Below are 26,090 nucleotides of genomic sequence, written 5' to 3'. Positions count from 1 at the left end.
GAGCTACAGCTCACTTCATCGGATGCATTCAGTGGAAAATACAGTAGGGAGATTTATATACACAGAGAACATGAAACAATGAGTGTTACCATATACACTGTAATGAGAGTGATCACTTAAGGTGAGCTATTACGGGGGCGTGTGGGGGACGGGGACAAAAAACACCTTTTGTAGTGATAATCAAGGTGGGCCATTTCCAGCAGTTGACAAGAAAATCTGAGGAACGGGGGCGGGGGGTAAACATGGGGAAATAGTTTTACTTTGTGTAATGACCCATCCACTCCCAGTCTTTATTCAAGCCTAAGTTAATTGTATCCAGTTTGCAAATTAATTCCAATTCAGCAGTCTCTCCTTGGAGTCTGTTTTTGAAGATTTTTTGTTGAAGAATTGCCACTTTTAGGTCTGTAATCGAGTGACCAAAGAGATTGAAGTGTTCTCCGACTGGTTTTTGAATGTTATAATTCTTGGCGTCTGATTTGTGTCTATTCATTCTTTTATGTAGAGACTGTCCAGTTTGGCCAATGTACATGGCAGAGGGGAATTGCTGGCACATGATGACATATATCACATTGGTAGAGGTGAACGAGCCTTTGATAGTGTGGCTGATGTGATTAGGCCCTGCAATGGTGTCCCCTGAATAGATATGTGGACACAGTTGACAACGGGCTTTGTTGCAAGGATAGGTTCCTGGGTTAGTGGTTCTGTTGTGTGGTGTGTGGTTGCTGGTGAGTATTTGCTTCAGGTTGGGGGGCTGTCTGTAGGCAAGGACTGGCCTGTCTCCCAAGATCTGTGAGAGTGATGGGTCGTCCTTCAGGATAGGTTGTAGATCCTTGATGATGCGTTGGAGAGGTTTTAGTTGTGCAAGTTTTTGAGGATGAGGACTGATAGGTCAGATACAGCATGGTCACTTTGTCGGAAGTGTTCACCCACATATGATACAGTGTTTTTGACTTTTATCATTTTTCTATGAGGTCACACGAGAGCATAACGATTGTCTGGTTTCACCTACGTAATTGTTACTGGAAATATGTGTTAACTACTTTATGCTAAACAGTGTGTTCCACCTTGTATTTAGCTGTGACACTGAGTGCTTGTCCCAGACCTGAAGAAGTGTGCAGTATAAGCTCAAAAGCAAGTTTCTCTGACCAAGTGAAGTTGGTCCAATAGAATATATTACTTTGTCTCTCTCATGTGTTTGTAAGTCATATTTTCCTGGGAGCGTGTTGTTAGTGGGGAAAAAAGGCTTACATTACGTTTGACTCGTGATAAGATGTGTTTTTTGCCATGAGGTAACTAGCATGTATTACCCGACCTGCTGTAAAAACATACCAGAGACCACGCACTTCAGTTATATTGAAGGGTAAACTAGGTGAGGTCAGCACTATGCCCCCATGCCTGACCAACAATGCAAAGGAGTAACCTAACAAAATGGATTCATTCTTAAACATCTTTGATTTTAGTAGTACAAAACAGTAATCTTGCCAGTATGAAGAATACCCCAGAAATGTATCATAGCACAAGTATGTATCTCATATATTTTGCTATAACAGTAAAGAATGTAATTAGAAATAAGACAATTCAGTAGAAAAATCAACATCTATGTATGCACCAAATGAAGTAATAGAAGAATATGAAGCATTCACTTCACTGTTTGCAAGATGGCGGAATTACCTACAGAAATTGGGATTTTTAATTAATTTTAAATTGTGGTGGAGGGAGTCCAAAGTAGCATTAAATGTTCTAGGAATGTCTAGCTGTTTAGGTATATGGGTTCTTTGGAAGAGATAAAAGAAATATGAGTCTACACCCAGATCCACAAAGCTATTTAGCCTCTTAACTTCCACTGAAATCAATGGATGTTAGGAGCTGAAATACCTTTGTGGATCTGGGCCTACTGCACCTGAAGGCTCAGGAATAAAAAGGCAAATGAAAAGAATCATTTTTTTATTTTTATTTTTGGTGATGTCATGATTTTTGGGTCCAAAAGAATAAACTTTACTACAGGGGTGGGCAAACTTTTTGGCCCCAGGGCCATATTGGGTACAGAAACTATATGGAGGGCCAGGTAGGGAAGGCTATGCCTCCCCAAACAGCGAGGTGTGGCCTGGCCCCCACCCCCATTCCAGACCCTGGAACTCACACCCCCATCCAACGACCCCTGCTCCCCACCCCTGACTACCCCCCAGGACTCCTGCATCCTATCCAAACACCCTGCTTTCTGCCCCCTGACCATCCCCCCGGGAAGCCTGTCCACTATCCAATCCCCCCTGCTCCCCACCCTCTGACTGCCCCCCTGGGGCCCCACCACCCCCTGTCCAACTCTCCCTGCTCCACATTACCTGTGGGGTGGGGGAAAGGAGGGCTCAGTCCTTTCCTTGTGCGTTTTCCCTGCTCGTTTGGCTGCTTTCCCTGGCAGTCTGGCAAGGCTCGCTCTCTGTCTGCGCTTGGCTGCTGAGGACAAGGGCCAAGCATGCTGGAGGTAGAGGGGAGCCCGGGTTTGCTCTGCCCATGTCCCCAGCAGCAGGGCCCAGGCCCCTTGGTCACCCCCCTGCAACCCCCCCTGCTCCTCGCACCCCCCCCCCCCGGAACTCCCCCTGACCCCACTGTCCTGGAGCACCAGGTCTGGCTGCGCTATAGCCGTGCCGCCCGTCTGGAGCTGCAGCCACGCTGCCCAAGTGCTGGGGGAACTGTGACTGCTCGGGAGGCAGGGACGGGCCAAAGGCTAGCCTGCGTCCAGCTTACCACGCTGCCGGCGAGTTGGGCTGGCTCCTCTGTAAGCCTGTCCTGACCCAGCTCCATGGCAGGAGCTCAGGGGCCAGAGGGAAGGGTCCTGCGGGCCGGGTGTGGTCCATGGGCCGTAGTTTGTCCCTCTCTGACTTACTATGAAAATTAGAATTTAAAAATTGAAAATTACAAATTCACAATAAAAACCACAGAAAACGTTATACTAAAACTACTTAGCTGTGACTGCTAAAACTACTAGCAACTATAATATTTTTAATTAGAGCTGTCAATCGCAGTTAACTCACGTAATTAACTAAAAAAAAAAGTTAATCGAGATTAAAAAAATTAATCGTGATTAATCGCACTGTTAAACAATAGAATACCAATTAAAATTTATGAAAAATTTTTGGATGTTTTTCTACATTTTCAAATATATTGATTTCAATTACAACATAGAATACAAAGTGCACAGTGCTCACTTCATATTATTTTTCTTACAAATATTTGCACTGTAAAAATGATAAAAGAAATAGTATTTTTTTAATTCACCTCATACAAGTACTGTAGTGCAATCTCTTTATCATGAAAGTGCAACTTAAAAATGTAGTTTTTTTGTTACATAACTGCTCTCAAAACCAAAACAATGTAAAACTTTAGAGCCTACAAGTCCACTCAGTCCTACTTCTTGTTCAGCCAATCTCTAAGACAGACAAGTTTGTTTACATTTATAGGTGATGCTGCTGCCTGCTTCTTATTTACAGTGTCACCTGAAAGTGAGAACAGGGGTTTGCATGCCACCTTTGTAGGTGACATTGCAAGGTATTTACATGCCAGATATGCTAAACATTCATATGCCCCTTCTTGCTTCGGCCACCATTCCAGAGGATATGTTTCCATGCTGATGTTGCTCATTAAAAAATAATGCGTTAATTAAGTTTGTGACTGAACACTTGGGGGGAGAACTGTATGTCTTTGGCTCTGTTTTACCCATATTCTGCCACATATTTCATGTTATAGTAGTCTTGGATGATGACCCAGCACATGTTTGTTTTAAGAACACTTTCACAGCAGATTTGACAAAACGCAATGAAGATACCAATCTGAGATTTCTAAAAAAAGCTACAGCATTCAACCCAAGGTTTAAGAATCAGAAGTGCCTTCTAAAATCTGAGGGGGATGAGGGGTGCGGCATGCTTTCAGAAGTCTTAAAAGAGCAACAGTCAGATACCGAAACTACAGAATCTAAATCACCAAAAAAAAAAAATCAAGCTTCTGCTCGTGGCATCTGACTCAGGTGCTGAAAATGAACATGCATCGGTCCTCTCTGCTACTCATTATCGAATAGAACCCATCATCAGCATGTCCTATCGAATGGTGATTGAAGATGAAGGGACCATAAGAATCTTTAGAGCACCTGGCACATAAATATCTTGCGACATTGGCTACAACAGTGCCATTCAAACACTTGTTCTCACTTTCAGGTGACACTGTGAATGAGAAGCGGGCAGTATTATCTCCTGCAATTTGTAACCAAGTTTGTTTGTCTGAGCAATTGGCTGAAGTATGACTGAGTGGACTTGTAGGCTCTAAAGTTTTACATTGTTTTATTTTTCAATACAGTTTATTTTTTGTACATAATTCTACATTTGTAAGTTCAACTTTCGTGATAGAGATTGCACTACTGTATTTGTATGAGGTGAATTGAAAAATACTACTTTTTTACAGTGCAAATATTTGTAATAAAAAATATAAAGTGAGCACTATACACTTTGTATTCTGATCTGTGTTGTAACTGAAATTAATATATTTGAAAATGTAGGAAACATCCACAAATATTTAAATAAATGGTATTCCATTCTTGTTTAACAATGTGATTAATCATGATTCATTTTTTTAATCACTTGATAGCCCTATTTTTAATGAATTGTTATTAAAATACAAATTATATAGCACAATGACATTCATCTGTTAACAAAGATAAATGAAGTGCTAAGAATAGTAGTTGTAAAAGCATTTTAAAAATAAATTATTAAAAGGTGCAAAATTACTTTTACAATAGATTACAAGAAAGGAAGTCAAACTCAGGGTATCAGAACAGCAGATAAGACAAATTTATGTAGTGCTGTGTGGTTTTATGCAGACATTTAAACTAATAAGGAATTCTTTTCAACTCTAAAAACATGTATGACAATTCTGATATTTTTAGGAGTGTGTGTAAGTGTGTAAAATACTTCAGTGAATCAAGTCCATTTTAGTAACTCAGTCATTTCAGATGAAGAAGAGCTCCCTTGTTTAGGTATTGGGATGCACTGTGCCTTTAAGAACACAGCCCTGGGAAGTGGGTGCTGAGATGTTCCATCCTGTGAAAGGGAGGGGGGGAAGAAGCCCTTCTGTCACCCACACCTGTTTCTGCATCCACTGCAGGTGGCTCAACCTTTATCCCCTTTACCTCTTCCCATCCCAGTGTTTTTTCCTTCTCCCAGAATCTGGCAGTGCCTCTATCCCATTCTTACCCCCAACTCCTACTCCCTGTCTGTGATTTTGCCCTTGGGCCTTTCTCCTTCCTCTACCTCCAGCTGTTTTGCCATCCTGTGTATTCATTCCTCCTGCCCCCACACACAAATTCTGCCCATCTCTCTTCTTCCCCCCCCACCCCAGTGTACCCTTGAACCCCCATAAACAGCAGGGAACACATTGGAGTCCCAAATAAGGGCAGAGAGAGGGTGGTGGCTTCAGCAAATATTACTGTAACAGCAAAGCAGCAGATTGTGCCATTACACCTGTGTTGCATCACTCGCTCACGTGGCCTGGCCTGGATGGTGTTTCAGGGCCTCAGGGCAGCCTGTGCTGCCTCCATGTTGTCCTACACAGTGTCCCCCAGCCCTGGAGCACCCACAAAAAAAATGGTGGGTGTTTAGCATCCACTGGCTGCCCCCTTATCAGCACTTCCCCCTTCTCCCAGTGCCTCCCACCCGCTGCAGATCAACTGTTCCGTGGCATGCAGGAGGCACTGGGAGGGAGGAGCGAGGGCTTGGGCACTTGTGGGGAGGAGGTGGAACAGGGCAGGAAGAGGCAGAGCTGGGGCAGGAAAAGGCAGGGTGGGGTGGGGTCGTGGGGGTGGGACCTGGGGCAGAGCTGGGGGACCACCCCTGGCACATTAGAACCTCAGTGCGTATGGCGGGGTTCCATCAGAATCAGTCTAAGAATGGGCACAAAGGAACTTTTTTGTGATGTGGTCTATATGTGACGTTGTTTGGAATCAGGAAAGCAGAGGTGCAACCCAAGATGCTGTCTTGTCTGCACAGAATTCCAGGCACTCTGTGCAGAATCTTCAAATAGATTTGGCCAGCATATGTATTTTTCTTATAACATCACCCAGCATTGTTGTATCCAAGCACCTGGTAAAGAATCAAATCCAAGTCTTAAAAAGGCCCATTGCATTATTTTCTCTCTACTCATTTCAAGGCAGTTGGATTTGTGTGTCATTTTGGGGGTTTTTAATTAGTTTTTACTTCCTCTCTCTTTTCTTTTTTCTCCCTTTATTCCTTCTTGACATCTCCTCTTTTTGGTCCATCTTCTTTTTTGCTACTTTTCTGTTTTTAACTGAGACTGCAGGAAAGCCAAGTCAAATAAGTGAGTCTTGCATGTGGTTCTGAAGGCCACAACATAATTCTAAATAGCTGCAGTCACAGGTGCCAAAGGCATGGCCCTGTTGCCAAGAAAGCCCGGTGTCTCATTTTTGCAGGCTCCACTCTTCAGGTTGACAAATTCCTAACCTGTGAGGAAATGTACTTGAAAAAGAATTATTGCACTGAGAGAGGTGTCCTATTGAGACAGTTACACAGAGGATTTTGAAAATTAAGACCAGACTCTGAATTTGATTTAGTAGTGTGGCAGCACCAGGGTGATCTGCTGTATTCCACTGTTTGTGTGCTGGGGGAAGGCTGCATTCTGGACTGAAGTTTTGTAAATATCTGCATAATTATACCTAGGCATAGTGAATTATAGTAGACCTCCAGCCTGGAAGTCACACAGGTATGCATTGCTGTGTTCAGGTCATCATCTGACAGGATGGGGCACAGGCTTTTAGCCATTTTCAGCTGGAAAAAGTCATCTTTCATTGCTGTAGCTATTTGAGACTCCAGCAGGAGCAAAGACTTCAAAAGGACCCCAAGTCTACAGATCAATGTGATGCTCTTTTGATACTCAGTGATATAACATGCATACATACAGTCACATGCATTGCATTTCTGATGTATCTAATAGTGGCTAAGGTTGTAGGGATAAACTGACTCTTAAGCAATATGTTTGTAATACTCCTAAATAACCCATGCAGTTTGTGTCCAGATACCAGGGTGATGGGCTCAACATGAATACATTGCTTAGCCATCATCCTTTCCAGCAGTATCGACTGGAGTTTAACGAGACTCTGTCTGTGCCTGCTAAGAAACACAGCTGTTCTGGAGAGAATTGTGCTGCAGTTAGAGTGCTTTTTGTTGTTCTCAAGACACAACAGAGAAGCAATTATTCAGTTTTAAGACGGAGATACAGTGTGTCATCACTAGCATTTTTCATGCCATCGTATGATAAAGGGACAATGCATACTCTTGATTCTTCTGATTGCAGGATGTGTAATATTTCAAAGCAGCCAAGCTGCACATATGGACAGATGTAGAAATGTTGAATTACATGCATACAGAGAGCTGAAGCTTTGCTGACCATTTAACTGTAATCTCTTTGTGTATATCTACACTGCTATAAAAAACCCGCAGCATGGCTGTGGCTGGCCCAGGTCATCTGACTCGCACTCTGGCTGCAGGGCTAAAAATTCCAGGGTCGACATTCAGGCTCTGAAATCCCATGAGGGGGGTGGGCCTCAGAGCCTGGGTTCCAGCCTGAGCCCAAATGTCTACACTACTATTTTTCACCTTACAAGCCTGAGTCAAATGACCTGGGCTCTGAGACTCGGGGCCTGGGTTCGGGACCTCAGATGTAGATCCCCATATCCACGGCCTAGGATCCCAGCACCGCACTCTCAGTAGAGTGGGTCAGAAGGCCCAGGTCCCCAGTGCCGCACTCTCTCCCTACAAGGCATGGGACGCCGGAGTTGAGGCACCGATCCCTGTATCCATGGTACTGGCGAGTTTCCCGCCAAAGATTGCCACAGCGCAGGTCACCTTCACCTAGACGTCAGTCCCCACAGGAGCAGGATTGCTCCCTATCATGGCACCGGTCTCCACCTCCTTGGTATCGCTTCTTGGGAAGGCACAGATCCTCACCCTGATCTCACTGGTCACCAACCAGGGTAAGTCAGCAGACTCAGGCCTTCCACTCTGGTAGCCGGAAGGGCAATGGTCTGAGTCAGACCGGGAGTTCAGCCCCTCACCAAAAAGGAGTGATTTGCCGCCGACCCGTGAGACCCGTGTGGCATCTGCAGCAGCGGCATGGCAGCAGGGACAGTGGCTCGCTCAAGGACCATACTGGAACCCGCAGGGCGTACTGATGATGCTGGTCCCATACTTCCACCAGTCTTCCCTGGCACCGCAGTCAGAACATGGTACTGAATGTGACGTGGGGGCAGCGCAGCAGACTCCAACACATAAGGAGCCGTCCCCGGAGAGGGAAAGGGAACCCGTCCCTCCCCCGGCAGTGCAATCGTCCTTGTTGTTTCTGGATGAAGCGGTGGCATGTCCCTTCCAAACGGGCAGTCCTCCTGACAACTTCAAGGAGCACTAGGCCTTCCTTAAAAGGGTGGCTGCCAATTTGAACTTAAAAATTGAGGAGTTCGTGGAGAAGTCTGACTTCTTAATATTATATCCTCTTCCACCCCAGCCCGGGTCGCGCTGCCTGTCCACCCAGGGGTTCTTCAGATTGGCAGCTCGCTGTGGCAGCCCCCCTCTTCCATTCCACCTACCTTTAAGAAGGCGGAAAAGAAGTACTACGTCGCTGCAAAAGGGTTCAAATATTTGTACACTCACCCTCCAGCGGCATCACTGGTCATGTCCACTGTGGATGAAAGGGACAGGCAGGACCAAGTCAGCGGCACTCCGAAAAACAAAGACGCCAAGCGACTAGACTTGTTTGGCAGAAAAGCTCATTCGACAGCCATCCTGCAGTTTCAGGTGTCTAACCACCAGGCCTTGTTAGTCAAGTACAGTTTTAATCTGTGGGACTCTCTTAGCAGATACAAGGAGACCCTCCCACAGGACCAAGCCCAGGAGTTCGCTGCTTTGGTCGACAAAGGCGCAGCGGTAGCGAGAGGCGCCCTGCAGATGACCTGGGACGCTACAGATTCAGCAGCCAGGGTGGTCGCCTCTGCAGTGGCCATGAGGCACAGCTCCTGCTTGCAGTCCTCCAGTTTATCCCAGGAGATGCAGACCACCATTCAGGACCCCCCATTTGAGGGGGCACGGCTCTTCTCCAAGCTCACAGACACAAGGCTTCATGACCTTAAAGACTCCTGTACCCTTCGCTTCTTGGGCCTTCATATCCCTCAGCAGTCCAGGAAGCTGTTCATCCTTTTCCTTCACCTAGACTGAGGAAGTCCTGGGGGACTCCCGGGCTGAACACCTACAGGAGAAAGGATAGAGACAAGGGATCTAAGCAGCGACACCAGTCGTCTTCCCATTCATCTGCTCAGCCTTGCCCTTCTGGGAGCCAAGGAGGCTAGAAGCAGACATTTTGAGGATGCACTAGAGGACGGTGCCCCAGTCTCTTTCCTGGATTCAGCCTCCCACTCTTTCCTCAATCACCTGTGCCCTTTCTGGTCGGCCTGGTCTTGGCTGACCTCAGATCATTGGGTGCTCGACATAATATCTTCAGGTTACACCCTGCAGTTCATGGCCTATCCTCCCTCCATCTGGAAGTGGTCCGCATCATATTCCAGAGATGGGGGAATCCCCAGGTGGATCTGTACGTATCTAGGCAGAATAGGAAGTGCCACGTTTTGTTCTCAATTCGGGGGATCAACAGACGCTCCCTGTCGGACGCTTTTCTGCTCCCGTGGTCAGGGACTCTGTTGTACGCCTTCCCACCAATGCTGTTAATTCACAGGATCCTCACGGAGATCCAGCAGGACACTGCAAAGATGATCCTCATAGCGCCGGCTTGGCCGTGCCAGCACTGGTTCGGCATGCTTCTGGACCTCTCTGTAGCTGCTCCATTAGCCACTGCTTAGGCTGTCCCTGCTGTCCCAAAACCACGGTGGTCTTTGCATCTGAACCTGGCAGCGCTGCACCTGACGGTTTGGCTGCTGCATGGTTAAATGCAGAGGAGCAGGAGTGCTCAGCTGGTGTCCAACAGGTCCTGTTGGGGCAGCAGAAAGCCCTCCACCAGATCGACCGACCTGCCCAAATGGAAGCGGTTTGCTTGTTGGACCTCCGACAAAGGCATTTGGCCCACTGCAGTTAATCCTGGACTACCTTCTGCATCTCAAGCTCCAAGGTCTATCAAGGTCCACTAGGCCAGTGGTTTTCAAACTGCGGGTTGCGACTCGGTACTGGGTCATGGAATGTAAGGCACTGGGTCATGGCAGCTCTGGCCAGCACTGCTGACCAGGCTGTTAAAAGTCCCGTCGGCGGTGCTGCCCGGCTAAGGCAGGCTAGTCCCTATCTCTTCTGACACCGCGCTGCGCCGAGGAAGCAGCCAACAGCAGGTCTGGCTCGTAGGCAGGGGGGCCACAGGGCTCCATGCACTGTCCCTGCCCCGAGCACCAGCTCTGCACTTCCATTGGCTGGAAACCGTCCAATGGGAACTGGGTGGGAGTGGTGCCTGGGGGCGAGAGCTGCGCGGAGCTGCTTGTGTGTTTCCACCTAGGAGCTAGACTTGCTGCTGGCCGCTTCTGGGGCGCAGCGTAGTCCGCAGTGCCCGGACAGGCAGGAAGCCTGCCGTAGCACCCCTGCTGCACTGCTGACTGGGAGCCGCCCGAAAAAAAACGTTTGAAAACCACTGCCCTTGGCCACTATCTCGACCTTCCATCTGCCACTCCAGGGTAGGTCAGTTTTCACCCCGGACATGACTGCCAGGTTCCTCAAGGGCCTTGAGCGCCTCTACCTGCATGGCATTCCTCCGTGGGACCTGAAACTCCTACCCCCTTTGAGCCTTGGGCTTCCTGCTCTCTCCTTCTTGTTTCCTGGAAGGTCGCATTCTTGGTTGCAATAACATCTACTCGCTGAGTCTCTGAGATTAGGGCGCTTACATCAGAACTGCCCTATACGGTCTATTACAAAGACAAGGTCCAGCTGCGGTCACAACCAGCTTTCCTGTCCAAGGTGGTTTCTCAGTTTCATATGGACCAGGACATTTACTTACCTGTCTTTTTTCCAAAGCTGCATAACTCGGAGGAGGAGAGTAGGTTGCATTTCCTAGATGTCAGGAGGACACTAGCCTCCTACATTGAAAAGACCAAGCCATTCTGCAAGTCAATGCAATTGTTCGTCACAGTGGCCGACAGGATATAAGGTTGTCCAGTGTCCGCTCAAATAATTTTTTCTTGGATCACTGCGTGCATTCACTGATGCTACGATCAGGCGAAGGTGCTACCTCTGGCGATTATAACCACCCTCTCAACCAGGGTGCAAGCCTCTTTGGCAGCTTTCCTAGTCCAAGTGCCTATCCAGGACACTTGTAGGACAGCCACCTTTTCGTCTTTCCACAGTTCACCTCCCATTACGCACTTACCCAGCAGGCCCGGGACAATGCTGGCTTCAGTAAAGCAGTACTGCAAGCCGCTAGACTGTAAACTCTGAGCCCACCTCTGAGCATGCTGTTTGTGAGTCACCTAGAATGGAATCGACATGAGCAAGCATTTGAAGAAAAAACAATTACCTACCTTTCGTAACTGTTCTTGGAGATGTGTTGCTCATGTCCATTCCATTACCCACCCTTCTACCCTGCAGTTGGAGTTGCCAGCAAGAAGGAACTGAGAGGGCATAGGGTTGGCGGTGCCTAATATACCAGCGCATGAGCGCAGCACACAGAGGGGCACCACAGCTGAACCTATGGATACTGCTAAGGGAAAAATCTCTGACGGGCGTGCACACACCTAGAATGGAATGGACGTGAGGAACACATCTCCAAGAACAATAGTTACGAAAGGTAGGTAACCGTTTTTTCCTTTTTCCTTTAGTTTAAAATTGGTTATACAAGACTGTGTGTGATATCTGTTTTTAGCTTAATGAATACAAAGGCAAGAAAACTGTGTGGATTCTGTTTTGTGTAGCTTCAGACAACTTTAAAACCTCATATGGAGAGAAAAAAATCACTGCAAGGCGTTGAAAGGAACCTAAGCCTCTGAATCTTTTTATGAATAATATATATTCATCTGACCAGAAAGCAGGTGAGAAGTAAGGAAAGGCTGAAGGATCGGAATGAATGTATATGGTTATCAGAAAGACACCTTAAGGATATAGGTACTGTTATTGGGTAGACCACAATGAGTTCCATACCAAGTCTGGGTTTATTTAGCTTTGGATGTCGATTTAGTTTTGGACAATTTAAAAAAGGATTTCAAGGTAGTATAGCAGTGTATCACTTGTCTCTTAATGTTTAGTAGTTCTATACATAAAATGTTCCAGATTTTCTTGAATTCAAAGCATTTAAGAGAAAACATACCTTAAAACAATAAACATCCTCTGTTTGCCAAACTTTCCTTAAGGTCTGTCACTCCGTGGAGGTGGGGATGGATGTTTTTCTAAAAGAGATGCTGTAGGAATTATTTTGGGGAAGCTCCGTGGCCTGTGTTTTGACAGGAGGTCAGACTTTGAACTTCCTGTGATTATGGGAGGCCAGGTGTAGGTTAGATCTTACCATCTTTATTTTTAAGAGGATACATTCAATTGCATAACACAAGAACCAGGAGTCACCCAATAAAATTAATAGGCAGCAGGTTTAAAACAAACAGAAGGAAGTATTTCTTCATACACCACACGGTCAACCTATGGAACTCATTGCCAGGAGATGTTGTGAAGGCCAAAACTATAAGAGGGTTTAAAAAAGAATTAGATAAATTCATGGAGCATAGGTCCATCATGGCTATTAGCCAAGATAGTCAGGGATACAACTCCATGCTCTGGGTGTCCCTAGCCTCTGATTTGCAGAAGCTGGGAGTTTACATCGGGGGATGGATCACTTGATAATTGCCTGTTCTGTTCATTCCCTCTGAAACACCTGGTATTGACCATTATGGGAAGATAGGATACTGGGCTAGAAGGATCATTGGTCTGACCCAGCGTGGCCGTTCTTATGTTATGTTCTTAAGATGATAGTTCCCCTCAAACTAATCCTTCTCCCAAAAAAGACTTCCTTATGCGCAAGCTATTAAATCTTTTTTTCCTGATCCTCTTCTACTGTTAGAGATCATTTTAACTGCGGGAAACTTGGTAGTGTGGACTTAAATAACCAGTCTAATGACAGGGTTTATTTCCTGTCTAAATCTGCCGTCTCTAGGAATAATCCCACATCCTTTATTTTTATTTAGGCTGAAAGAGAACAAATTAATGCCATGAACTAGTGAGAGATCACAGCATTCTTAAAAAAATCCTATCCGATTTGACTTAATGTGCATATTCTTAAATATATTAAAACATCCATACTGCAGTCTATGCTAGATTTGAATTCAGGTCTCAAATGATTCCATGTATACTTGAGGATATTAGTGGGCCATGGGAAACCTTTTTGTAGTTTAGTACCTTAAGTGGTGTGGGGGTGAAATTGATCAGTTTTTATGTGGTGAAAGTTATGTTGATTTTGTTTAGTAGGGGAAAATATTTTATTTAATTTGATACCATATGCCACTGCACTCATGGCTACTTTCCCACTTGATAGAGTGGGATAATTATGCATGCATGTCTTTGTATATACTGTTGGTAATATATTCAGCTGTTTTTTTAACTGATCTCATTGAGTTATAAATATACTCAGGCACTATTGAGAATTTCATATTTAAATTTAAAAGAAAATTTATTTGTTCTACAGTTCTATTTAAAAAAATATTTTTATACTATTGTGTATAACTAAAATGTCCTGGAAAGATTAAAATGATTTGCAGTTACTCTGCTTTTTAATTATAGCTGATTTAAATCAAATACTGGGAGATTAGTTAAATGTAATGATTCACTTGTATCTGAGTGATGCATGTTGCTGTAACTTTTCTAAGTAGGTTATGTTTACAGTCCTTATCTACTTCAGTTTTGAAGCTCCAGGTGACTAAATCCTGCTGTCTTTCATAATAGTCTTTCTTGGTTTGTTTTGTAGAAGATGATTAGATCAGATAGTCAGTGCTTGTACACTGTGTATGTAGTGGGGATATCATTTTCTTCCATACCGCAGATTAGGTCAGGGAGATGAAACACAAACATACATAATGAAAAATTTAAAAGATGTATCTAATTACAAGAAATAATAGTGTAAAAAAACAAAAAACCTGTACATAAAACCATAGCTATGATGTTATCAAAATTTAGCAAAGGCGTTGGCTCCCTTTAAAGGAAAAATGTCTACCTTTATATTTTGTATATGCTATTTTTTAGTTAGAAGTCTTGTTTATGTTTGTTAGCTTATATTCAAATACTAATTTACACTATACAGGTCTTTGGGTGTAATGCACACTACACTTTTGTCTTCAGGTTTTTCACTTTCTCATCATTTTATCATGGTCCTAGCAGTGGATCATTTCTGTCTCCCAATTCAAGGCCATGGAAGGAGGCAAGAGAAGCAGACCCAGATCCACCCAAAAGAGCATTAAGTTAGTAGTTGGAGCCCCAGACTCATTTTCCAATAAACAGCCCACTGCTCACATCATAATGGGCTGCTTAGTCTGCTGACTTTATAATCCCTTAGTTAGGTTTTCCACATTCAACGGGTCTGTGACATGCAGGGATGGAGATATGTTCCCATACTGAAGCTCCTCTCGCTCCTCTCCCACTCCCTTTCCTTTCCCATTGGTGATTCTGTGGGGGGAGAAATCTCTGTAGATGAGCTGAGGCAGTTTATCGCTCTCCCCTCCCCCAGGACTTGCCTTCAAGTGCCCTAGTATGTCTAACCTAGCAAATGCAAAATAAGGAGCCAGAACAATACAACTTGCAGTATAAGTTGAAGCAAGTGAGCAAAAAGAACTATGTTCAGTTGTCATCGTAGTGGGTACATGTAGATGAATTGTAGACTTGATAATTACCATAGTTAGAGATCGGAATATTATAGGTTTATGCAAAGTAAAACTGGAATAGTTGACGTCTGGAATAAACATGTTCTACTTCTAAAACTGTGATTTATCTGATATTGATTTTCTGCTGTTAGTACATTTCACTCTAGACACAGGGGAAACTTTCCCAAACTGTTTCCCTCTGGTTTAGCCTTAACCAGTGTTTAAACTGGTGGGAGCTGTTGGTACCCAAGATTCCAACAAGCAGACCTGTACTTACTACTGCAGTTAGCCTCGTTTTTCAACATGTTTAACAAAAATGGTTATAAACAGGTAGGGCGTCCAGAGTTTTCTGAATGTTACAGCTTTCACTGGCTTTTACACCAATTCAACTGAGCTCCTCCTACAACCTCTGGGAAATTGTGTAAATATAGTTAGTACAGACACTACCTCAGTCTGATTACTAGCGCATACAGCTAACATGAATTCAGAGTTAATGGTCTCTTGTCAAATTAACAAAGATGTCTTTGGAGAAAACTTGTGATGGTGTTACAGAGTGCTAAGACTCTTTCGATACTGCTACCCAAATGGACCAACAAATTGAAAAGGCCATTTGTCTAGAGCAAAATCTGATTACTCCAATAATAAAATTGTAGAGTTAGTGCTCATGCAAAACTAAGTATATGGAAAAAAATCCTGACCACCTTTGGCAAAGGAACAAAGGAGAAAAACAGTATTAAGATGAATTAGAGCAGGTAATTTCCCTTGTTCCACTGAAGTAGAAAACAGGCTTGCATGATGTGTATGAACAGAATTAAATTACAAAAAAAATACTTACACCCTGGAAGACACAAGAAACTTACCTTGACAGTGGAGAACACTGTAATGGGAAATAACATGGGCAGTATCCATCTGCTATACTATAAGCGATCCTGAAGTGAATTTAATCACAGAATAGTCTCTACAAAATTACCATTTAACCTACAAACTAAGAGAGTCAGTTAAATTCTATTTATTTTATCTCTGTTTGGCAGATAACCTTTTATTAAAGCTGACTGTTTATTATAGATAAACGAAATTTTGAAAAAGCACAATCATTTCTTATCTTTGCATTACATATGTGCTTTTTGTTTTACCTGCAGGTTTTGGAAACATTTGCTGGCCGCCTGATTAAAATTCGAGTTTTGGCACAGCGTGATATTCCCAGCCTTACAAAGTACCAGATAATTCTAGCAAGAGATCAGTTTCGGAAAAACCCTTCTTCACGCAATGCGGTAAATGTTACTTAGTAATGTAATTGGCTAAATGAGTTTATATTCTACAGTATTCAATAAAAAGTAGTAATACTCCTACATTTACATAGTACATAAAATACCAATGGATCTCAAAATGCTTGACAAACTATAAATAGAAATTACCACAGATATGCAGCCCTGGGATGGAATGTGCCAACTTGTTTAACCACTCTCAACACCACTGCAGGACCATTTAGGACCTTGGTTCTTAGACTTTTGTACTGGTGACCCCTTTCACACAGCAAGCCTCTGAGTGTGACCCTTATACATTAAAAACACTTTTTTATATGTTTAACACCATTATAAATGCAGAGAAAAAGTGGGGTTTGGATGAAGGCTGACAGCTCGCGACCCTTGCTGTAATAACCTCACGACCCCCTGAAGGGTCCTGACCCCAGTTTGAGAACCCCTGATTTAGGAAAAGAGGGAAGAATACTGTATCCATCTGAAACTATATAGGGAACTAGATGTGTAAAATATAACTGCCAAGATTACTCTGAGATCTGAAAATTCAGCTAATGCACCTCCTTGTTTAAATTGCCCCAGGGTTTTTACTAATCACAAATAGTCTTCCCTTCATTTATTCAGTAAGCCAGGTGACAGCTATACAGAGAAACTCAGTTCATTTATGGTTTTCCAAAGTCCGATGAGTGCCTTAAGCATAACAGAGAATGTAATTTATAACAACCAGTACAACTTTATCAACTCAAGATGCTTAGGTTGGGTAAGTGTAAAGGAAATCCCATCCTGCCAAACACAACAAGCAGTACAACAAAAAGAGCAGTACAACAAAATGGTATTCTCTTGGTAAGGCAGATAGTTAATTTATTCCAGAGGACAAGCAAAACAGCATTGGTGTATTTTGAAAATATTTTTGCCAATGTCCATTATTCTCAAGTGATTCCTTTATCAAAATTCTTCCATGACTCCTTTGAGAAAAAAGGTTACTTTTATTAATTATTAGGAAACTTTCCCAAACCATTTCCAGCCTGGTTCATGAGGTTTTTGGGGAACAAACCACCAATTCAGTATTGTTTTCTTTTGCAGTTTCATTTTTCAAATGTTAAACTGATTTTTGGCATCAAAAATTGCAGTTTGATCCCTGTTGCTTATTGACCTCTTTTATTTAATCCAATGTGTCATAATTGTTTTATTAGGGGATACAACAGGGCGTAATTGAAGGAGATTTTGCTCTTTGCATTAGTTTGTATCATGGTTATGAACTACTCCTGCAGATGGGAACACGATCATTATTTATCTTCCTGTGTGGAATTATGGATGGATCAAAAGGTAAAATGCATTCACAAACAAACTATCTCTGCTCCTTATTTCCTCCTCCAATTAATTACTAGGAAATAAAAACATATTACGTTGAGTACCAGGTATATATGAGTATTTAAAATTATTTAGAACAAAAATAGTTTAAAAAATGAGTTGCAAATAAAATTTGTATATTTTCTTTTTGCAGCTTACATTTTGATGAAAATATCATGCTCAATGTAAGACTTGAAATAATCTGTAGATGAGATAGTGTAGTTAGATTGGGAAAGCAATGATGTGTGTATGGAGATAGATCAGTGAAGTATGAGGAAGATGCAATCAGAGTTCAGAGCACGATACAGCAATAGACCAGAATAGAGATAGAACCAGCCATTAAAAGGTCTGTGCAGAAATGGATTAGGTCTTTAAGGCAGTGTCTACACTGGCCAAAAAAAAAAAAAAAAAAAAAAAAAAGGACCTGTAATTCCCCAACAATTCAGCTCTATTGGTAATAGCAGCCATGGAAGACAGAGCGTGGGCAGCACTCTGGTGTTTTTACCATCATGTCTCCTGGCTCTGCAGGGTTAGGTACGTGACGGTAAAGTGCCTGAACACTGTCTGCACTACCTCTTCCTCCCTCGCCATCACCAGTGGAGTATAGTGTGTTCCATTTTTGATGGTGTAGAAAAGATCTTACTGTTGTATAAAACCTGGATTCTTCTTTGACTGGCCTCTGCACATTCCTGTTCGTGGGATTAGTACCTCCTGGCATCAAGCTGTGTAATCTTCTAGAGAGCAGCATCTGGGGCCACTTGCCCCTTCCTAATGCGTGTGTGTGTGTGTGTATGTGTGTGTGTGTGTATATATATATATATATATATATATATATATATATATATATATATGGTGATGGGTTCTGAGAGTATAAAATGGGAATGGTCCCAACTGCTGCTAATTCCTTCTTTACTGCCAAAGGTGCAGTTATTGCACACAGGATCCTTGATGCTTTCCTCATCCAGTGTCAGCTTTGGTGATGTACTAGTCTAAGTGCAATACAGCATATTCACATGCAGTGGGCCTCTGTCTAGCATAAGTTGCTCAGAGGATGTGTCCCCAGACCTAACTGGATAGTCTGAGTCTGGTGTTGAGAACCTGGCATGGTTAACTCTGTTTTTATAGGGAGCACAATAGTCCCCTGATCCTTTGGGGTATACTATGTTGGCACTCTTATACCTAGATCTCCTGTCCTGGAGTCTTTCCAGTATCAGAAACTTAATCTCAGATAAACACTACACAAAGGTGATGGTTACAGATGGTTTACTTTCAGTTCCTGCAGAGATAGCTTACTGAGGGTCTAGAATTTCCTTTTGTGGGAGTCCTCCAGATGAAATCAGTAGAAATGTTCAAGTTTCCAGGTGTCAGGGCATTTTTTCATTCATTTCCGCATCTGGACCTTGGCCCACAGACAGGCTCCTTAACAGTGTAACTGGGTGATACCACACCCAGGCTATATCGGTGGTCTTCACAACACTGATTTACAAAGATTCTACCTCTTCTGACCCTACTTACAACTGAGCCACTTAAATCTCAGATCATTCAAGATGGAAAAGGTGAAGGAAACGCATATATAAGGGAATTCCCTTCTCACCTCACTTACCATCTCTAAAGGAATATTTCCAGATGTGGACTGGGATATTTATCTTGCCACCTCACCCCCACCTTTTCAATGTTTGTGGATCTCGTCCCAGATGAAAGCTTCATGCCAGTGTTCTGGAGTTGAGAGCTGTTTTGTTTAGCTTGGCAGGCTGTCTCTCTTTGGCCAATACCACATACTCATGTGGTGTAGGGTGGAGAGCTATGTCCAGGCAAATACTTTGAAGAGAGTTTACATGCAATGACACAGATGTCTGTCTTAGGTCTTGTTCGGGTATTGTGTAGTACAAGGAGAGTAGTCCTGACTAGGCAAGGAGACCGCTCATTGTCTCCAGTTCTGATACATGGTCAAACAAGACTTAATGTCCTTGATAGAAGCCCCTTGTCTTGGGCTGGAATCAGAAATTCCTCTGTGTATTCTCTTTGATCCTATTGGTTCACGAGATCTGTCTGTGATTTAGTCGGGGATCGGTCCTGCTTTGAGCAGGGGGTTGGACTAGATGACCTCCTGAGGTCCCTTCCAACCCTGATATTCTGTGATTCTGTGATCAGCTGGTACGGAGCCAAGATGATGTTAGTAATCCTTACCAGGGTTTGCCTTTGAATATGATACGTCTTCCCAATTCATTGGATCTTTGTCATCATGAGGTGGATGTAGCTGTCATGGGATATTTCCTCTGCTTCATGTATCTTTTTTTTTGCTTTTGGGATTGGAGTCTTGTTTCACAAAGCTCTTGGGACCTCTGGTTTGTCAGAGTATCATCTGTACCATACAGCAGACATCTGTGAAGAAGTCATTCCTCATAGCCTTTCAGCCCACAGACTTAGTTAGATACAGGCCAGATGGCAAATATTCTCTAAACTGTAGAGCATATGAGAAATGTGATTTGTCAGTGTCCTCATGCCCATTTTCAGTCTCCAGCCATCTGTTTCCATCTTGGAGAAGTCACTAACCTGTCTGTATTTTCCCAAGTCTCATTTATGCCCTTGTTATGACTTGTCCGTGTTCAGTTATATGGATATATCAAAAGGTATTAACTAATCTGAACACAGCACCCATATTACAGGCTTCCTTACTAGTTTTTTTATAGAAATTGCAAAGCCATTACTTGAAAAACTGTATGGTCTTAACGCAAAAAAATTGTTGTCCTTCACTGGGTCAGATCTGGGAGAGCAAGATTGTAGGCACTTCTAATACTCTCTTGATCTGTCATCCAAAGGTGATGCTCATTTTTAAGTCCTTGTTCACCTGGAATTGCTCATCCCATCTTCTGAGAGGTACTGCTCACTAATCTCCCACAAATGGGAGAATGCAGAGCCACTGGAAAAGAGATTTACCAGTAACTGTTCATCAGGCATGTTGCCTCTGCATATTCCTACTCATCATCAACTTGCCCCCACTTCTTTTGAGTCTCAGTTTAATAATTCCAAAATTAGGCAAGGAACTGAGGAGTGGTTGGAGTCTTTGGAATTCTCCTCAAGGGGCAAAATGGCTCTCAATATGGTTGGGCAGCTCTATGCCAAGAGATGCCAGCTGCAGAAGTGTGAGTGTGCAGGGGTGTCACATTCAAGCAATAACAGTTACTGGCGAGTAACCTCTTTCTCAACCTGGGGTGTCAAGGTTCCTCCCTCACTCTGAACTCTAGGGTACAGATGTGGGGACCTGCATGAAAAACTTCCTAAGCTTATCTTTACCAGCTTAGGTCAAAACTTCCCCAAGGTACAAAATATTCCACCCTTTGTCCTTGGATTGGCCGCTACCATCACCAGACTAATACTAGTTACTGGGGAAGAGCTGTTTGGACGCGTCTTTCCCCCCAAAATACTTCCCAAAACCTTGCACCCCACTTCCTGGACAAGGTTTGGTAAAAAGCCTCACCAATTTGCCTAGGTGACTACAGACCCAAACCCTTGGATCTGAGAACAATGAAAAAGCATTCAGTTTCTTACAAGAAGACTTTTAATAAAAATAGAAGTAAATAGAAATAAAGAAATCCCCCCTGTAAAATCAGGATGGTAGATACCTTACAGGGTAATTAGATTCAAAAACACAGAGAACCCCTCTAGGCAAAATCTTAAGTTACAAAAAAGATACACAGACAGAAATAGTTATTCTATTCAGCACAGTTCTTTTCTCAGCCATTTAAAGAAATCATAATCTAACACGTACCTAGTTAGATTACTTACTAAAAGTTCTAAGACTCCATTCTTGGTCTATCCCCGACAAAGACAGAATATAGACAGACACACAGACCCTTTGTTTCTCTCTCTCCTCCCAGCTTTTGAAAGTATCTTGTCTCCTCATTGGTCATTTTGGTCAGGTGCCAGCGAAGTTACCTTTAGCTTCTTAACCCTTTACAGGTGAGAGGAGCTTTCCCCTGGCCAGGAGGGATTTCAAAGGGGTTTACCCTTCCCTTTATATTTATGACATGGGGTAACTACCACCCACCCTTTCTTTGTGGCTAGATGGAAAGGAATGTTGGTCCATACACTTTCTTTTGTAACATGGGGCCATGGTATGGAAAAGGCTGAGAACCACATATCTAGAAAGGGTTCAGGGTACAAACAGATGTATAGAATAAGATACACAATATATTTTAACCACTTAGGATATGTCTACAATGTGTTGTAAACCCTGGTCTGTGGGACCTGTGCTTGTGGCCTTGGTATGCTTGAGCATCCACACTGCATTGTAAACCTGGGTCTACAGTTGTGGGACCCGGGTCTCTCAATCATGCTAGCGTATCCATACTGCACTATGCAGACCTTTTGACTTGAGTTTGTGGCTTGAACTGCATCCACACTGCAAAATGATGGGGCTTAGACCCAGCTCACAGTGGGACTAGGGCTTGGACTTCTCTACACGCTCCCCAGATGAATCCAAGGAGCCAGGTCCTGAGTGCTTGCTGACCCAAGTCAGAAAGATTTGTGTGTGGCTGGTAGGGCGGGGTTGGACTCACACTTGAGTCTGACCCTGGATTTCCAATGCAATATACACACATCCTTATTAATTTAGAAAGAAACTAATATGAATCTGGCCACGTCTACAGTACACACTTGCTTCGGAAGAACTACATCAGTCCAGGGTGTGAGCAGTGTAGTTATACCGATCTTAACTCCCTGTGTAGACAGCTGTGTGTTGGCAGGAGAGCTTCTCCCACTGATATAGCTACTGCTTCTTGCAGACGTGTGGCGTTATTAAGCCGACAGGAGCTCTCTGATGAGACCTTGTATTCATGATACCATTAGCACTTCTGGATGATTTGATACCAATGTAAAAAAAAAAACAATCTTACAGAATGCCTCAGATCATAGAAATCATTAGCAAATAGTAATGTATATGCTAGTGTCTTGTGACATTCATGTGTTGGTATTTTTACAATTACTGCTTTCATACATGCTTACTTTGACATTTTATTACTATCTACTAATACAACAGACTATTACTGTTGTATTAGTAGATGCATGCACTGGAGTATGCATTTATTATTTTTCCCATTTCTTCCGTTTCACTGCTTCCTTAAGCCCTTTCTACAATGGGAAGTTGATTACTGACAACAGTCTCCGTTACAGTGGGCTCCCTTGAACCAGTGCTGGCAATAGTTCAGCTGTTAGGGTAACCAGGGCAAACCTTTTTTCTGCACTGTTACAGAAACGTTCAAGAAGACATGTAACACTGTCCTGCTTACACTAGTAGCTCAACTGTTTTCAGCTATGGGTCCCCTTGAGTGCAGAAAGCATCTTCAACAGCTGGCCAGTTTCCTAATTTAAACTGGATAATATTAAAGAGACAAGGTGAGTGAGGTAATGTCTTTTGTTGGACTAACTTCTGTTGGTGAAAAGGACAAGCTTAAGAGTTCTTTAATAATCATTTTTAATTTTCCTCAACAGGATGTAGACTTCCGTTATGTGCATTTAGTCCTCGTACTTACACGCTAACACCCCCTGAAATAATACTTACTCCCAATTACATAAGCCTTTCCATTATAACCTTAGCTGCTTCAGAAAATTCTATTTCGGTTTCAGTTAAGGAAATGTGGAATTGATTCTGAATTAAATTCAATTTATATGTAGCAAAACACCAAATTTTTAAGATTACTCAAGAGTTTGAATATTAAACCATCTTATCTTTTTATAAAGGGTTGACTCGTGCCAGGAATGAACTTAGCCGGAATGAGGACTTCATGAAATTGTATCGGCAACTTGAAAACATGTTTTCAGACACATCTGTGACTTCAGCAAATGGAAATTTTCTTTACAACAATAGAACAGGTCAGTGTTTACCTTTGAAGTCAGCATATTTGCTTCCTGAATTTTTTCTAGAAGAGCACTTTTTCCCCTCAAAATTTAAATCTGGCAGAAGGTCTATTCAACATAAAGCCTAACTGCTGATTATTCGTGATGCAAAATAAGTCTGATATTCAGTGTGGTGCCTCTCTTTCCTAGTGCACAAAACTGGATGGTAGTTACATTGCAGCTTTTATGTGTTCTATTTAAACAGTTCCATCTGTCTTCAAATCACAGTTTTGTAGATCTGAAGCCTTGAAGTTCAGTTAGAATTTAACTATAAATTATTATTATAATCTCTTAACTAGCCTTGTGCAATACTTTTTTAATTTGACCACAACAAAAGTAATGTTCTGGTCTTGAAAAACTGGGTTTAACAAACATGCGCTTCAGTAATGAGTTCACTGAAGTTCATGTGCTAGATAGTTATTGTAATTAGATTGGAAATGTTGGGAATTGGTGCTTCTCAGACTTGGAAGAGAGAAGTAGACAAGAAAACAAAGTTCACAGAACCTCTTATATACTTATTCCAAAAAAGACACACAGGTATATTTTTTAAAATGACTTTATTTGGTTTACAGGACCTGCAAATAAAAATAAAATCATCTACAGTCATCCAAAATTAAAGAAATTAGAAGAGGTTGTAGTAGAACACTTCAAATCTTGGAAGGGATGTACAGGTAAATGTTAGTCTCCAAAACGTAATCTAATAGCACTATCTGGGTATGAATCCATAATATTCTTCTTTAATTGTTTCATTCATTTTAATTGAAATGTTCCTAGCCTCTTTTTGCCAGACACTAGGAATGAGTGACAAAGGATGGATCACTTGATGATTACCTGTTCCGTTCATTCCCTCTGAAGCACCTGGCATTGGCCACTGTTGGCAGACAGGATACTGGGCTAGATGGACCATTGGTCTGACCCAGTATGGCCATTCTTATGTTCTAATTCCTTAATTGATTGAAAGTCTTGCATATTTTTGTAGGTATTTTTATTTTATCCACTTGAAAAAATATCCCTGTGATGGGGCGGCTGCCCCTCACTGGCAGAAAAGGGGTTAAAAGGAGCCCTAGGGAGGCTGTGCTGGTGGCAGCCAATCAGGGCTGAGTAGGCCCATATAAAAAGGAAGCTACAAGGCAGAGTAGGGCAGTTCTCTGCTGGGAGCCCAGGGAGGAAGGACTGTGTCCCTGAAGGGCCAAGAGAACTGCCGAGGAAGCCAGAGACAACTCCTGGCTGACTGCTGGGGGGTTGCAGACTGAGGCGCTGATACAAGGGTAAAGGGGGTGCCGGAGCCACGCGGGAAGTGGCTAGACCATGGACTGCAGTTTGCCACTGGCAGGAAGTGGCTGAACAGTATACTGCAGGTCCTCTGGAATGGGGGATCACAGTGTGTGGCACGGCCGGAGGGCTGTGTCGCTGAAGAGGACACCATGGTCCTTGGAGAGACGTGGGTCCAAGAGCAGGAATCACGGCGGCAATGCACCACATAAAGGGGGCACACTCAACAGCAGAGCTAATTCCCAAGACAGGCTGAGGAGGCACCAGAGTGATGAGTGGACCCCGTTGCAATCCCTGAAAAAACAAGTTGCCATCATAGAATTATTTAAGTGAAATTCCCTTATAGGTTATGTTAACCTTATTTTACTATACATTCTTTCACAACGCTAACCAAATGTTAAAACAATGATAATAAACATTTTAGTTTTATTACTGGGGTCTCATTTGTTCCAGGATTTCATGGCCACGGAACAGGCTGTGGAATCCAACTCACGCTGCAGAATTATGCCCCTGAAGCTATGCTTTCATTTTAAAAAAATCTTGTTAATATGATTGTGCAGGAAATATTTTAAAGTGTAAACAAGAACTGATGCAGTGTCATCTTCCTGAGTGGCAGAGAACTTGGAACAAGGAACAAAGTTTTCAGACAAAGTGACTTCTACATAACTAAAGGAAAAATGTGAAATTTTAAGAATGAGTTGGATTGAAAATAAACAAAATCCTCATATGTGATATGTTGTTAATCTGTTTTGAGTTTTCTGTTTCTTTGTAGTATTTTTACTTGATTCACTTTAGTGTGATTTATAGGGTTTATGTTGTGTGTTAAAAAGTGTTAAAAATTAAAATTCATATTGTTTTATGCAAAAGTTCCTTCCTTGGGAGGAAGAATTGGAAGAGCTCTCCCACTGAAAACTTCAGTTAATGGGGAGGAAAAGGTATGTCACTCTTCATTATGGAGTTCAAGGGTACAACGCTTGACGCTCCTAATTTGGGATTCTGTGAAAAGCCATAAAAGTCACCTAAGATAATCAGTGCATATATTTGTGCTTTAAATAATGCAAAATGTTTATTTTGGTGCTTCAGAGAAAAGAGCACTTTCAGATAACGTTAAATGATTCACCTGTATCAAGTTAATTAGGCTTAAAAAGTCTGACTATTTAAAAGTGATTCCAGTCTTAGTTTCAGAATTTCTGAGACTTCTTCTTGTAGAGCAATCTGTGTTTGCAACATTGAGAATTTATGACACCAAAAACAACCTCTCTTTCCCCTCAATCCTACTCCATATATTTATATATGCATTGGCATCAGGAAGCAAGAGTTAAATGTTTGAAAATAAAACAGTTTTTAGTGCTGAAACCATTGATTTGAAAAGAACAATTGGAGGAATCCTAAAATTAAGGACTGCATGAAGAAACAAATTTAAAGTAGGCCAGCTTGGCAAGTTGATCTCA

At 42.7% G+C, this 26,090-nt stretch overlaps 1 protein-coding gene across 13 annotated transcripts in view; it reads left to right on the top strand.

Moving 5' to 3' along the window:
- FANCM (FA complementation group M) overlaps positions 1–26,090 on the top strand; it is a 147,954-nt gene that overhangs the window by 44,082 nt on the left and 77,782 nt on the right. For 11 of the 13 annotated variants that reach the window (XR_012159625.1, XM_073350242.1, XM_073350241.1 and 8 more), the window contains 4 exons: positions 16,006–16,137; positions 17,316–17,448; positions 23,212–23,343; positions 23,940–24,038. Coding sequence is in view for 12 of the 13 variants with exons in the window: in XM_073350242.1 (XP_073206343.1) it covers positions 16,006–16,137; positions 17,316–17,448; positions 23,212–23,343; positions 23,940–24,038 (496 nt within the window). In the remaining variant the exon portion in view is untranslated. Of the gene's footprint in view, positions 1–16,005; positions 16,138–17,315; positions 17,449–23,211; positions 23,344–23,939; positions 24,039–26,090 lie in introns of those variants that run through there. The other 2 variants (XM_073350245.1, XM_073350247.1) reach the window with 2 other exon arrangements.

The sequence above is a fragment of the Lepidochelys kempii genome, chromosome 6 (genome assembly GCF_965140265.1).
Source record: "Lepidochelys kempii isolate rLepKem1 chromosome 6, rLepKem1.hap2, whole genome shotgun sequence".
Lineage (NCBI taxonomy): Eukaryota > Metazoa > Chordata > Testudines > Cheloniidae > Lepidochelys > Lepidochelys kempii.
The sequence above is the reverse complement of the archived record's forward strand: the minus strand, read 5'-3'. Positions and strand labels throughout refer to the sequence as shown.